General features: G+C 35.0%; 1 protein-coding gene across 4 annotated transcripts in view; it reads right to left on the bottom strand.

Moving 5' to 3' along the window:
• Nucleotides 1-15,000, bottom strand: part of LOC144977544 (uncharacterized) — a 31,265-nt gene that overhangs the window by 8,609 nt on the left and 7,656 nt on the right. For all 4 annotated transcript variants that reach the window (XM_078922875.1, XM_078922873.1, XM_078922876.1 and 1 more), the window contains exons 3-12: nt 14,295-14,418; nt 11,630-11,752; nt 10,406-10,582; nt 8,811-8,954; nt 8,447-8,540; nt 7,553-7,753; nt 5,014-5,149; nt 2,681-2,801; nt 1,958-2,094; nt 189-311 (exon numbers count right to left, since the gene is read on the bottom strand). In XM_078922875.1, the coding sequence (XP_078779001.1) occupies nt 189-311; nt 1,958-2,094; nt 2,681-2,801; nt 5,014-5,149; nt 7,553-7,753; nt 8,447-8,540; nt 8,811-8,954; nt 10,406-10,582; nt 11,630-11,752; nt 14,295-14,418 (1,380 nt within the window). The remainder of the gene's footprint in view (nt 1-188; nt 312-1,957; nt 2,095-2,680; nt 2,802-5,013; nt 5,150-7,552; nt 7,754-8,446; nt 8,541-8,810; nt 8,955-10,405; nt 10,583-11,629; nt 11,753-14,294; nt 14,419-15,000) is intronic.

The raw sequence follows: 15,000 nt of genomic DNA, 5'->3' as shown, positions 1-15,000 counted from the left end.
GTACAGATAAAAGATTTATGAGCAAAAATCCATTCCAAGTTTGTTTTTATATTTTAAAAAATATATTTTAAATAGACTACTTTCATTAAGCATTATAGCTACTCTCAATTCAATGCCCACATCAGTTATCCCACTGCTTTCTACCTTAACAGTATTCCTATGAAAACAAGATTTCAAACTGATGTTACCGCCTGAAAGGTGCCTTGGCTCGTGCCCAGTGTTCGGTTGTTGGTATTGATACTCCATCTTCTTTCATCATGGTCTTTACTTGAGATATTGTGATTGCCCAGATTTTGGCAAGTATCATAAATCTGGAGTTGATTAGAATGGAAATATAAATTTCTTTTATACAGTAAGAATATTATGGAGGAAATAATGAAATAATTTAAAGTGCGAACAACATGACATTTATAGTAGATTTAACCATTTAACTTCATTACTGTGGATAAACGTGTAATTAAAATTTGATCAGAAAATTAGTCTTTCAAATATCAATCGATTTAAATGACCCACATCTTGGCTTAAATTCTCCAACACGGGACTTTAAGGAAGACTTCGCGAAGTCCCAGTTTTTAGGATTTTTGCCTAGATTAGGGTCATTTTAATCGATCGATATTTGAAGGTAGTGTTTTCTGGCCAAATTTTTAAATACGTGTTTTCCGGAGTATAGCTGTTAACTGATTAAAGTGCATTTAAAGTCTTCTGCAAGTTGACACATACCTAATTCTCTTTTTCTTCTTCTTCATCGCCTAAATCTGGTAATAGGGGTGAAACTGCTGCCAAAATATATGACAGCATTTCAGTCTTCATCAATTTATGAAGGATTACTGATTTTCCTCAAAACAGCACACGACTGTCATATTCTTTGACAATTGATTCAATTTTTAGCATCTAGTTCAATCAGACCTAATAGTTTGGCCACGTCCAGAGACAATAATATTTCAATTGAGAAATGTCACCTTCGTGGGCAAGTGGAGACGGGGAAGGCAGAGGAAAAGGCTGTAGTCTCAAGACAAAGCAGACTGGATTAGGAAAATAGCCACAGAAGTAGGAAGCATAGTTAAAAATAAGAGATGAATTCCGTCGGGGTATTTGAGAGGCCTTGTCTGGCAGGGATCCGCCTTAATGACATTGTGTAGCATTTTGGGACTATTGCTCACATTAACCCTCTCCTTACCACCTGCAACAAAATCGTCACATTTGTTACGACACAATATACATTTTTCCTATTCACATTTATTTTGTACATCACAAACTTTGAAGATTGGTCTTTGTTTAATTAATAAGAACATAAAGTTATTTTGTAGAGAGCTTGTTTGAGTTTTAAAAAATCCATTTTTTCTGCTGGGTTAGCCTGCCTTTTTGGGAAAATACTGAAAATGATTGGTAAGGAAAGAGTTAAACTAGATTTTCTTTTTCATTGCGCACAGCAAAACAATCAATTAATTATGATACAGCAGAAGTTCATCAAGCAATCAAAATGGTGAGAAACTCAAGATTTTATAAAACCGAATTGAAAATGTTCCTCTGTCAAATAACATTATTTTCTAAGTCCTGGTGAGAAAACATGAAATAACGTTAACTCACTCAACTCTAACACCGACTATATCCGTAGTATACCCGGGGTTACTTTTACCCCCCTGCCTATTTATTACATTTTTCTGAGACAAATTATAGGCGTAAAATCAAATCTCATGTTCTTAATTTTTACATGTTAATGGTGGTTGAATAAAACTATCTATGCACAGCACATTCTCATTTTTAATATATTTCCCCCTATTTTGAAAAGTAACAAAAAGCTCTCGGATTGAGTGAGTTAATGGAGGGACAGCTCTCCCTTTATCAAGGGAAACTAGGGTAATATATCCGTTAAATGCATTATAATACAGAATAATATCATATTGAAACAATTGTAATAGATAAAATCAGTTTTCGGTCGCCATTAAGTTTAACTCACGAATAGTGTCCACCCCATATTGACGTCCATTCTCCATCCGCATTGTGTCCATATCCGTTGTTGTCTATCAAATCATACAACCGGTGGCCTTCTTTATTTTCATGAGGACAAATAATCCTGTGGTAAACATCCCAGGCCTAAGATAAAGAAAACGGATTTATTTGACTAATAATTAATGATTTTGACGTCTTTCAACTCTTTGTAATAGTTTTTAGACTACCCGTTGGATGAGGGCAAATTATCCTGTGGTAAACATCCCAGGCCTAAGACAAAGAAAACAGATTTATTTGACTAATAATTAATGATTTTGACGTCTTTCAGCTCTTTGTAATAGTTTTTAGACTACCCGTTGGTTGTTAAGTTCTCATATATTATTCTTTTCAAATGTTGGAGGTTGCACAAAATCAATGTTTATTTTCTGAATATGACACATTCATAATGACGTTAATGCTCTTGAATTATTTGTATGAATTGAATTTTTAAATTTAAGAAAAAATGTCTTTATAATAAAAAACCATAATGTTGATAGTGATGATATTGGTGAAAATGGTGGTGAGGAAGACTGCAAAAGCGACATTGACAACAACAACAACAATGGTGATGAGGATGGTAATGATGATAATGATGATGATTGTGATGATGATCTTGATGATGATGATGATGATGATGATGATGATGACGACGACGATGATGATAATGATGACAAACACCACCATTTTGTACCTCTTGTCTGCACAGTTTGCTACAGTAAACTTCTCTGTTACAATGAGGACAAAGCTCTATGTTGTACGATGGCCAATGTTCCTCTATCAAGGACAATAACTCATTTGGCATTGTAGCCAGTCTGTGGAACAGAAAGCACTAGTGTAGTAATTTTATAAATCACATTATAATAAATTTAAAAAACAACAATTTTCTTAAGTGTCCTTAGTACTAATCATACAATTTTAAAGGAATTTTAAGAAATGATAAACTGCACTATGGAATATAAGACAGATTTTCAGGAAATGTCTGAAGACTGAGTTGTTCCTCGATGCTTATTTTTCATAAAATAGATGTTGCTTTGATTTTGTTTTTCTTATGCATGCTTATTATGTATCATGTAGTGTCGTGATTTTTAATTTTGTTGTTTTTAAACATTTTTATTTTTATTATGTAAAGCGCGCAGAGCACGATTAACGTGGATGTTTAGGCGCTATATACATTCATTATTTACTTACTTACTATTTTGGTTAACATTTCAAGTTTGTCATAATAAATGATTATACATGTACGAAAACTAGAACAACTGGTCGGTGTTAAGATAAAATAATGCACAAAGATAATAATGTCTTTTCATCACTGACATGGATGTGTCAAGGGCTATGCGGCTATGTGGTCTTGTGGTATGACACTCGCTTTCGGATTGGAAGGTCCTGGGTTCGAGCCTCGCTCGGAGCATAGTTGAGTCCTTGGAGAAGGCTCTTTACTCACATTCTCTCACCGTACTCAGGTGTAAAATGAGTACCTGGCTGTTAACAGCATTGTCTCTGTCCCAAAAATTTGTAATATCGCCTGACAGGCGTCATGTCTCGTCCTACATGTTATGTGTTGCTGTTGGCCAGGGACCCCTTGTAAAGCGCTTTGAGCACGTTTAGTGGATATTGCGCTATATAAAAGCTCAAGGGCATGCATTTTGGTGTCTGGTCTTTGTAGGAAGTAGAAGTGCAAATATTGTGGGAAGAGTTGGAAATGATTGCTTGGAAAGTTTTGTTCCATCTAACCAGACTGGTTTTGAGATAATATATTTTCGATAAACGTTTGCTTCTCGTACACAAAATGTACTGAGTTCGAATTTTAAATGAGTTGTTTGGCCTTGGGCAATTCGCCACGCCCTAAATCACTACGGGTGATATCTGGGCTATTCAAGTATTCACTTGGAATAGAACTTTGAGAAAAAATTTCGTTTGAACATTGAATAAGGGATATTTTAACATATTTATCCAAGGCCCTGTATTTATCTTATGAGGACTTTGAAACATTGAGGTGACAAGTCAGTTTTATACAGTCCATTCTCCAGTGTCATCAAATAACATTATTTAAAAAAATAAAATTACAATATGTGACTCACCGTCTCTAAACGGTATTATGTCGGGATGACTTGGGTGCAAAAAAAATTAACTTATTGACAAAAACACGAAACTTGGGGTTTGTTTCGATTTGTTATGTTACAGAACGAAGACAATTTCTCACAATGCAAATGCTCAAAAATTGGTATTTTCTATCAATTTAATTCTAAAGTCACTTTTCGGGGTCCAATTCATTCCGACATAATACCGTTTCGAGACGAAGGGTCACATATTATATTCTATATAATTATTATAAATTGTATTCAAGAGAGAAGTAATGATTTTAACATCAACGCCCATGATGAATATTTTACATAATTTAAGTCATGTATAAGCATAATCTAATCAGAATCAAATCAAACTAAGTATTAAATATTGTTTACATTTGTCAAAGGTATAACGAAAATTCTTCTCCATGTAAAAGTCATGTTCAATATTATAATGTAATTCAAAATCTTAATGCTATATCATGGTAAACAAATATCTCCATAAAGATATCTTTATATTTCTGTAACATTTTCCGTCCCTGTCTGCAACCAAATGCCCATTCACATTTGTGACCCTCCGCCTCAAAACGGTATTAAGTCGGGTTGGTTAAGATGTTGAAAATTGAATTTATAGCCAGAAAAATTCAAACTTGTGTTGAGTTTGTATGTTTTATTTAAGAGAATGGATACCATATTTTAGGGTGTTAATGCCAACAATGAGTTTGTATGTTTTATTTAAGAGAATGGATACCATATTTTAGGGTGTTAATGCCAACAATTTGTATTTTTGACCAGTTTAACATTTATTTCGGCTTTTAAGCATCTGGTTCGTTCCGACAAAATACCGTTTGAGACGATGGGTCACATTTGGATGTAGAAGGGATATTGATATAAATATGTTTTCCCATTACCTTTAATCCACTAGGAGGAAGGGGAGTTATAGATTTTAAAAAAGACATACTTATTTCCAAAATAATCCCTGGGACTAATGAGAGAGATGGCACAGTTATAACACGCTCTGACATTTTTGGATGTGAGAGACTGTGCCATGACCATCGGAACGTCTGTCATCAACGTGTCTCCGGCAGCAATGTCCTCTGTATGACAAATACAATCATATCTTATCATATTATAATTATGCAATGTGAAAAGGCAATATGTATATTGTATTGTTATAAATGTGTAACCAAATGACAAATTGCCACTTTTTTGGGGACAATAACGATATATTATTATTATTATTATTATTATTATTATTATTATTATTATTATTATTATTATTATTATTATTATTATTATTATTATTATTGTTATTATTATTATTATTATTATTATTATTATTATTATTATTATTATTATTATTATTATTATTATTATTATTATTATTATTATTATTTTACACCAGAGTACAGTGAGAGAATGTGAGCAAAGAGCCTTTTCCAAGGACTCAACTATGCCCCGAGCGAGGCTCGAACCCAAGACCTTCCGATCCAAAAGCGAGTGCCTTACCACTTGACAACATTTCAGATTTAGAATACAACTAGTAGAGAACCCGCAATATTTGCGGGAAAATAAAAGCTATTACAGACAGGCACTCATATGTATTTTAATTATAACACTACTGTGTTGTTTTTAAATTAACATAGACGAATCTTTTGAGCCATCAACGGTCAAAACGGTCCGGTAATAAAGTCTGTAGGTGCGCGCAAATGGATCTGGCAACAGGGCGACCAAATGGCGATTCGCAACATCAAATGACCGATCATTATGTCCTAGCAGATGTTTTAAATAATTGTTTGAGTCAACGGGTGATAAAATTACTCTTAATTTTTTTAAAGGCTTGCAAGTTACTGGTATATATCGAATCTGTAAAAATAGTTTTATAATGTTTTAGATTTGCCAGTAATTCTGTGCTCGTTGATAAAACTTTAACATCGGCTGTGCATATCAATTTTGACCCTAACCCTATAAAATAATAGAAAAAAAAAAAGAGATAAGCAGGCTTGTGATTGGTTAAAAAAAAGTAAAAGAAGAAAATCTTATGACATTTGTGACCCATCGTCTCAAAACGGTATTATGTCGGAACGAACCTATGCTTAAAAGCCGAATTTAATGTTAAACTGGTCAAAGATATAAATTGTTGGCATTAGCACCCTAACATATGATTGCTATTCTCCTCAATAAATCATATAAACTCAACACAAGCCTGATATTTCTGGCTATAAATTCAATTTTCAACACCTTAACCAACCCGACTTAATACCGTTTTGAGGCGAAGGGTCACATTTAAAAAAGAAAAAGCTCAATACATCAATTACATTGCCAATGGTAAATAAAAATAAAAGTACCGGGGAGACGTTGCAGATATTATTCATTAAACATATTTGTGCGAATATTTAATAATATTATGATGGGATCCTTCCCGCTCATTGTTACAGCACATTGCAGACACGCAGAAGGATTTGTATCATCCTTTAACTGGATTCAATAGTCTGATGTCGCCCAGCAACGGCGGCCATCGTGGTTCTAAACAAAGAAAATATGTACTTTTTATTCTTCATGCTGGCTAGAACTTTTCATATGTCTTGTGATCAGAATGTGTCAAAGTCAAAACATGATCAGATTTATAATGGTTTTTTCCCCTCTGGATACACTTTTATGCTCGTCTGAGATGTATTTCATAAGGGCGTCCGCCATTGTTCCGATAGTTTAGAGCCAGTTACTAAGTTACCATGCGTCATTACGAGGGAAGTGACGTCATGACTGTTGAAGCCTATTATCAATAATATTAATAAACATTCATTTCAAAGGTCATTTTAATTTCCGGAATCAGTATCATTGAAAGTTCTTTTTTGTTCTACAATAAGATTAAATTAATTTTTTTAAACCTGCATTTAGGCTAAATAAAAAAAAAAGAGATTAAAAATTAACTTTTCTTTCCTTTTTTTTTTATTTTAACACATGCTAAGGTGTAATAAATAAATAAAAATAAAAATAAAATTCCCTTTATTCATCCCCAAGAGGAAATTTGTCTTTAGGGTCTATTCCAAGGGAAGACTGGAATAGCCCAGGCGTCAGCCGCAGTGCAGCGCCGCAAAGTGAACTAGGGCTAGGTGACTTGCTCAAGGCCACACAACGAGGCGGGTAGTCGAACTTGGTACCTTTTAGGTACGAAGCAAAGACCGTACCGCTGAGCCACGCTGCCCCCTGGAGGGTTGTAATGATGACAGATTATTTCAACTTGTTTTGTTTTTTTATTGCACTAATTAACGAGACATTGCACTAGATATTATAGATAGTATGCGCTTGGCTAAGAAGCTCATAACATTGCCATCTGGAGGTATAACGGACCAACACACAAAACTGTGTGTATCCATGAACGTTTATAGTCAGGTTAATACAGTTCAGTGAGCATTACTCATAAACGCGGATGGCAAAAAACAATAACAAAGACCGGTGTGACGTCATCTTCGAACTATCTATACAGTGTTTTACTTAACCTTTCGCAAAGACAGCTCTTCCAAATCGAGTAAAATCAACTTTGACTGGAAACTCTTCTGTCATCGGGTCATAGAGGCGTTTGACCCGGACTTTTTGAAACAAGATGGCTGCTTCCTCATCTTTCCCGCCAGACAATTGGGTTGCCTTTCTGAACCAAAATTCAGCTAAAACTGGTAACCACAACTCCACGAGGGCCTTGCCTAAATTTAAAAAACCAATAAAAAGCAGAAAAGAATTTTAGTATGGTGCATAAGAACCAAAAACAACAACAAAAATAGTGTAAGAATATAAAGGATTCTCCATTACACTAGGACTACACGCACTACATATTGTGTTTGAGCAGATTGTATTCCAAAGGGTGAGGCTATGTGGTCTTGTGGTATGACACTCGCTTTCGGATCGGAAGGTCCTGGGTTCGAACTTCGCTCGGCGCATAGTTGAGTCCTTGGAAAAGGCTCTTTACTCACATTCTCTCACTGTACTCAGGTGTAAAATGAGTCCCTGATCGTTAGCAGCATTGTCTCTGTCCGAAAAAATTGTAATATCGCCTAACAGACGTCATGTTATGTCATACATGTTAAGTGTTGCTGTTGGACAGGGACCAATTGTAAAGCGTTTTGAGCATGTTTAGTGGATATTGCGCTATATAAAAGCTCACATTTTTAAAAGGGTAAATAATTCATAGCTTTTACACACTTCTGTAAACATTACTTAACAACGATATGATTCTGTATTTTGCAGTGTGCTTTGGTCTTGTGTTTGAAATTCATTCCCAGACTTTCGGCATAATTTGTTAGCAAGGACATTTTGACCAATGTTCAAACGAAAGCACGGTCAGTTTGACCAAGTGTAAAACTTATTAAAATAATACAAAACTCAAATCTTGGTCTTACCTCCCTGCTTCCACACTTCAGCGGTCCTCTGTGGCTTCGGAATTACCCAGTAATCTTGGATTGCATTCGCCCATTGATTCAAATCAAAGTAGATCTGTGTTTTTGCAAAGTGAGAGAGTAAGAATTTATGTCATTTACAAATAATATTTCATGTGTGTAGTGGGAATGTTTTTTATATGCATTCCTCTTCCATGACAATATTATTGTAATCTAACTTTAACTTTAAAAAATGACAGCAATGTTTTTCCAAAACTACCTAAACAAATAAATAAATAGATAAATAAATAAATATATAAATAAATAAATAAATAAATAAATAAATAACTAAATAAATAAATAAATAAATAAATAAATCAACACTTACCTGAGCTCTAAATGTGCGCAGGAAAATGTTTTTGGGGTTGATGGTCACAGCTTTGGAGAGGCTGCTCAAGGCATCCTCCAGGCGATTTGCGTCAAAACACTCCCCGGCTTCTTGTACCAACTGCATTTCGAGTTGTTCATCAATCTTTGAAAACGATCGAAAAAAATCTATATAAAAAATTATGATATTGGTATTGGACCCCCTGCCTTTAGAAACCAACTGAGATCACTGAGAGATATGAGAATGCGTATTTCCTTGATTATACATATATATATATATATATATATATATATATATATATATATATATATATATATATATATATATATATATAGCCTGGTTTAAAAAAAATGTATTTGAGAATTTACAGAAATTAAAAGCAATGAAATGTATAGATAGGGACTTTAACTCACTCAACCCTAACACTGACTATATCCGTAGTTGACCCGGGGTTACTTTTACCCCATGCCTATTTATTACATTTTTATGAGACAAATTATAGGCGTAGTATCAAAGCTAATGTTTTTAGTTTTTTGCATGTTAATGATAGTTGAATAAAATAATCTATGTACATGCTCATTTTTAATAAATTTTTTTTTCCAATTTTGAAAAGTAGCAATAATGTCTAGGATTGAGTGAGTTAAATTATATCTAAAGCCATTAGGCCAGTGAAGTCATAATAATGTTTGATTTCAACCAGGCGATAAAAATTGCCAGCTACCCACTTTATGAGATGCCAGTCTCTACTTTCCCTTGTTAATCTATATAATTACTGCTGGACGAACAACAAAGTCCCCTGTAGGCCTAGATACTCTTCAAATGCATTATAGTAAAAAGCTTAATAAACTTATAAGATCAAACGGGAACAACTGTGCATACAAGCCAGGTACTCTGCTCATTGAGTTACCCACTGGGGGCGCTTTTTGAGCTTGAGCTTGTGTTATATATATATATATATATATATATATATATATATATATATATATATATATATATATATATATATATATATATATAATATATATATATATATATATATAACTTTAAAATTGCCGATTGAGTAACCTACGAGGCGCTTTTTGAGTTGAGCTTTAAAAAAAAAAAAATTAAGCGCAATATCCACTTAATGTGTTCAGAGCGCTTTACAAGGGGTCCCTGACCAACAGAAACACGTGACATGTAAAACGTCAATGTTGCTGATTAAGTTACCCTCTGGGGCGCTTTTTGAGCTTTAACTCACTCAACCCTAACACCGACTATATCCGTAGCTTACCCGGATTATTTTTACCCCATGCCTATTTATCAATTTTTTCTGAGACAAATTATAGGCGTAGTATCAAAACTAATGCTTTTAATTCTTATTTGTTTATGATAGTTGAATAAAAATATCTACGCACATGCTCATTTTTTTATGCATTTTTTTTCCAATTTTGAAAAGTAGCGTAAATCTCTAGGATTGAGTGAGTTAACTTTTATTTTTTTATTGTTATTATTAAGCGCAATATCCACTTAATGTGCTCAGAGTGCTTTACAAGGGGTCCCTGACCAACAGCAACATGTAACATGTAGAACTTTAAAATACATAATATTCCTACCTGCTTTTTCCCATTAGTTTCAGTTTTATACGCTTCGTCTTCCAAAATCTTATATTTGGCTTGTAGGATCTCCTTCTCCATATTTAGCAGCTTATCATCTCCAGGATAAATGTTCTGAGAACACAGGCTCAAGGCTGAATAACTGGTGTCAGCTCCTTTACTTTTCTCTCTATTATCCTATTTATCAAACAATTTTAAAAGATTGAAACATTAATAAAATTAATTGTAAATCACAAAAATCTAAAGGAATATTTCTAAACAGTATCATTAGAATGATAGACCTGATTCTAATACATAAATAAAAATAACAACATTGACGATATCAACAGTTTTTGCAATAAGGATGATGACGATGATGATGATGATGATGATGATGATGATGATGATGATGATGATGATGATGTAGATGATGATGATGATGATGATGATGATGATGATGATGAGGATGGTGGTGGTAGTGGTGGTGAGGATGGAGACAATGATGCTGATGATGGTGGTGGTGTCATCATCATCATCATCATCATCGTCATCGTCAGCATCATCATCATCACCATTATCATCATCATCATCATCATCATCATCATCATCATCATCATCATCATCACCATCATCATCATCATCATCATCATCATCATCATCATCATCATCATCATCATCATCATCATCATCATCATCACCACCATCATCATCATCACCACAACATCATAGTCAACAACAGCATCATCTTCTACAGCTACTTTCCACATCCGCATTTTGATTTAAAATTGAATAAAAAATCCCAATATTTTACATAATATAAATAAATCATTTCTTAGCCATGCTGTTTCAATTAACCAGTAGATTTTTCACCAATGAAAACATGGAATTTGTGACACACCTTCACACGTGCTCGGACAAACATAGTTGGTTGTTTATAACAATAACGTGAACAAATTTGACCTCCATCTGATCGTTGTTATTGTTTTTATATTGACAAATGGGTGACTAGTTATCACATAGTTTTCTCGATCATACTAAAAACGTTTAAGTTTACACATAGTTTTCTGTGTTGATTCTACTGATCAAGCGGCAGAACAGTAGGTATTTTACTTAACACATACCATCGATAGTAAAACCTGTGTAGTTTGCTGTGTCTACCAATCACTGCCATTGTTTATATTATGACGATTGTCCGAGAGGCGTGGTTATCTACCGGTTAATCCCTTTCACTGAAACCATTCTCACCTCCAGAATAATTTTCTGCATTTTCTTCAATTCCTCAGTAATAATATTACATTGCGGGTTGATCTTCAAACCAGCTTTGAAAAAGTCTAAAGCTTCAATGAACATTTGTTGTTTGTAGGCAGCCTGAAATTCGAAATCAAAATTATTATTGTAAACAATAACACAATCATGACAGTAAATTTTTATTTTGTGTGAAGCAATATTATTTCTCAATACCGTTATTATTGTAAACACTATTATTAATACACTTTGTAAAGCGCTTTGAGCACATTTGTGACCCTTCGCCTCAAAACGGTATTAAGTCGGGTTGGTTAAGGTGTTGAAAATTTAATTTATAGCCAGAAATATCAGACTTGTGTTTAGTTTATATGATTTATTGAGGAGAATGGATACCATATTTTAGGGTGCTAATGCCAACAATTTATATCGTTGACCAGTTTAACATTAAATTCGGCTTTTAAGCATCCGGTTCGTTCCGACATAATACCGTTTTGAGACGATGGGTCACATTTTAGTGGATATTGCGTTATATAGAAGCTCTAGTTTTTGTTTTTTTTTAAGAAAAGAAAATGACAGTAAATTTTTATTTAGTGTGAAGCAGTATTTCTTTATACAGTACTCGCACAGTCTCGGGAGAAGCCAAAAAGCGTGCTAGTATCCGAGCGTGCCGAAATCCGATGCTCATGGAAGGTAAAGACTTATAATTCGGTCAAACAGCTCCATACGTGCAGTATAGAGAATGAGATTAGCGGAAGAGTAGCGTTCCTTGATTGTACGTCACCCATAGTCTGTGACGTCAACGGCGGAAACGTTATTAGAGAGAGAACGTCATGTTGGTTGTGCGCATGCGTCTCTCCTCCTCCGGTGACGTCACAGACTATGGGTGACGTCCAATCGATGGAAGCTACTCTTCCGCTAATCTCATTCCCTATTGAGGAGTGTGCTGGAATTCGGCGCGTGCAAGGATCTAGCGAATACTGTAAAATATAATAAGTTGCATACGTTACAAGTATGATATTTTATCAGAAGATGTATTTTCAAATAATAGTCCCCCCCCCCCCTCCCCTCTTTCCTTTGCTCATGCCCAAAATCAGTTGCCATAATATTTTACGACGATATGCACTTATTTGCAGGTCTGATATAATCCCAATTGCATGTGGGCTCATTGTTGATCTAAAAAAAAAATTTTTTTTTTAAATGACGCAAAATATTGTCCATTACAACATTGTTAAACTAGGCCCAAAAGAGAGTTCGGATGTCAGACCTGTGTATATGTACACGAAGGTTTACGATCATTGTTATATTGGAAATCTAAAAAAAAAAATGACGCAAAATATTGTCCATTACAACATTGTTCAACTAGGCCCAAAAGAGAGTTCGGATGTCAGACCTGTATATATGTACACGAAGGTTTACGATCATTATATTTATATGACTTTATCATTGTCAGGCACAATCGACCAAATTAACTCTCTCCTTACAAGCTATTTTTAGAATTTTCCCCGAAAATTCACACCCACCAGGCACAAAAATAGACTTTTCTTACTCAAACAAAAAAAGTAACAAATGAGTTCAACACAGTGTTTAGGATTTCTTGCTGTAATCAAAGCATTTCTTTAAATATTGTGATGTATAAGAGAAATCAGAATACGAAAATTGTTGGTTGCATCTTAACGAATGTGACGATTTTCCTATGGGTGGTAAGGAGAGGGTTAACCAGCTAATTACCGTATTCTGGAAAGACATGTATTTAAAAATTTGGCCAGAAAACTCGTGATTCAAATCCCGATCGATCTAAACGACCCTCATCTTGTCAAACACTCTAAAACCCGGGACTTTACTGAAGGAAGACCCCACGAGGTCCCAGGTTTGAGGCTTTTTGTGCGGCTATGTGGTCTTGTGGTATGACACTCGCTTTTGGATCGGAAGGTCCTGGGTTCGAGCCCCGCGCTCGGCGCATAGTTGAGTCCTTGGAAAAGGCTCTTTCCTCACATTCTCTCACCGTACTCAGGTGTATAATGAGTACCTGGCCGTTAACAGCGTTGACTTAGTCCGAAAAATTGTAATATCGCCTAACAGGAGGCATGTCCCGTCCTACATGTTAAATGTTCCTGTTGACCAGGGACCCCTTGTAAAGCGCTTTGAGCACATTTAGTGGATATTGCGCTATATAAAAGCTCATTTTATTTTTTTATTTTATATAATCCGGGACTTTACTGAAGACCGACCCCACGAGGTCCCAGGTTTGAGAGTTTTTGCCGACATGAGGGTCGTTTAAATCGATGGATACTAACTAGAAAGACGAGTTTTAGTCCAAATTTTTAAATACTTCTTTTTCCAGAGTACGACAATTTAACTGGTTAACCCTTTCCTTACCAGTCATTTTTAGAATTTTTCCCAAAATTTCACACCCACCCAACACAAAAATATCTTTTTCTTACTCAAACAGAAAAGCAACAAATACATTCTATGAATAATATTGATCAACAAAATGAACTCTACAACAATGTGTCACGTTTTTATAGCTATCTATAATAAAACATTTTCATTTAAATTGTGTGATTTACAAAAGAAATCTGAATGATAAAAGTGCTGGTTGGATCGTAACAAATGTGACGATTTTCCTATGGTTGGTAAGGAGAGGGTGAAAAACTCATGATCTTACCTTTCCACATAAAATGTACGCTTCCAAGCATTGACTGTCAAGCTCCATGGCAGCTTTTCCATCCCTTAGAGCGGGCTCTGCCTTGCCCAACTCCAGATTGCATTTTCCTCGGGCGCAGTGCCATCTAAGGTGTCCAAAAATGAAAAAAAAAAGGAGAGGAATTTTCAGCAATGTGCACATGAAAACCAGATGAGATCTTTCCGTAATTAATTGCGGGGAAATTTTAAAAAATGAGCTTTTCTACAGTCCAATATCCACTAAACGTGCTCAAAGCGCTTTACAAGGGGTCCTTGGCCAGCCAACAGCAACACTTAACATGTAGGACGAGACATGACACCTGTACAGCGATATTACAATTTTTTTCGGACAGAGACAACGCTGTTAACGGCCAGGTACTCATTTTACACCTGAGTACGGTGAGAGAATGTGAGTAAAGAGTCTTTTCCAAGGACTCATTTATACACCGAGCGACGCTCGAACCCAGGACTTTCGATCCGAAAGCGAGTGTCATACCACAAGACCGAACAAAGGCTATTACGAACAGGCACTCGTCTATTTGAATTATTATAATACTGTATTGTGAAAATTTACACAGATAGAGAAGAATCTTTTGAGCCATCAACGATAAAATCGGTCAGGCAATTGGATTCAATAGTCTGGTGTCACGTCGCCCAGCAACGGCGACCATCGTGATTCTAAACATAGA

This window comes from Berghia stephanieae, chromosome 7 (genome assembly GCF_034508935.2).
Source record: "Berghia stephanieae isolate SIO BIC M18660-M18661 chromosome 7, UCSD_Bste_1.3, whole genome shotgun sequence".
Taxonomy (NCBI): Eukaryota; Metazoa; Mollusca; class Gastropoda; order Nudibranchia; family Aeolidiidae; genus Berghia; species Berghia stephanieae.
Note: the sequence above shows the minus strand (reverse complement) of the source record. Positions and strands in the feature narration are given on the sequence as shown.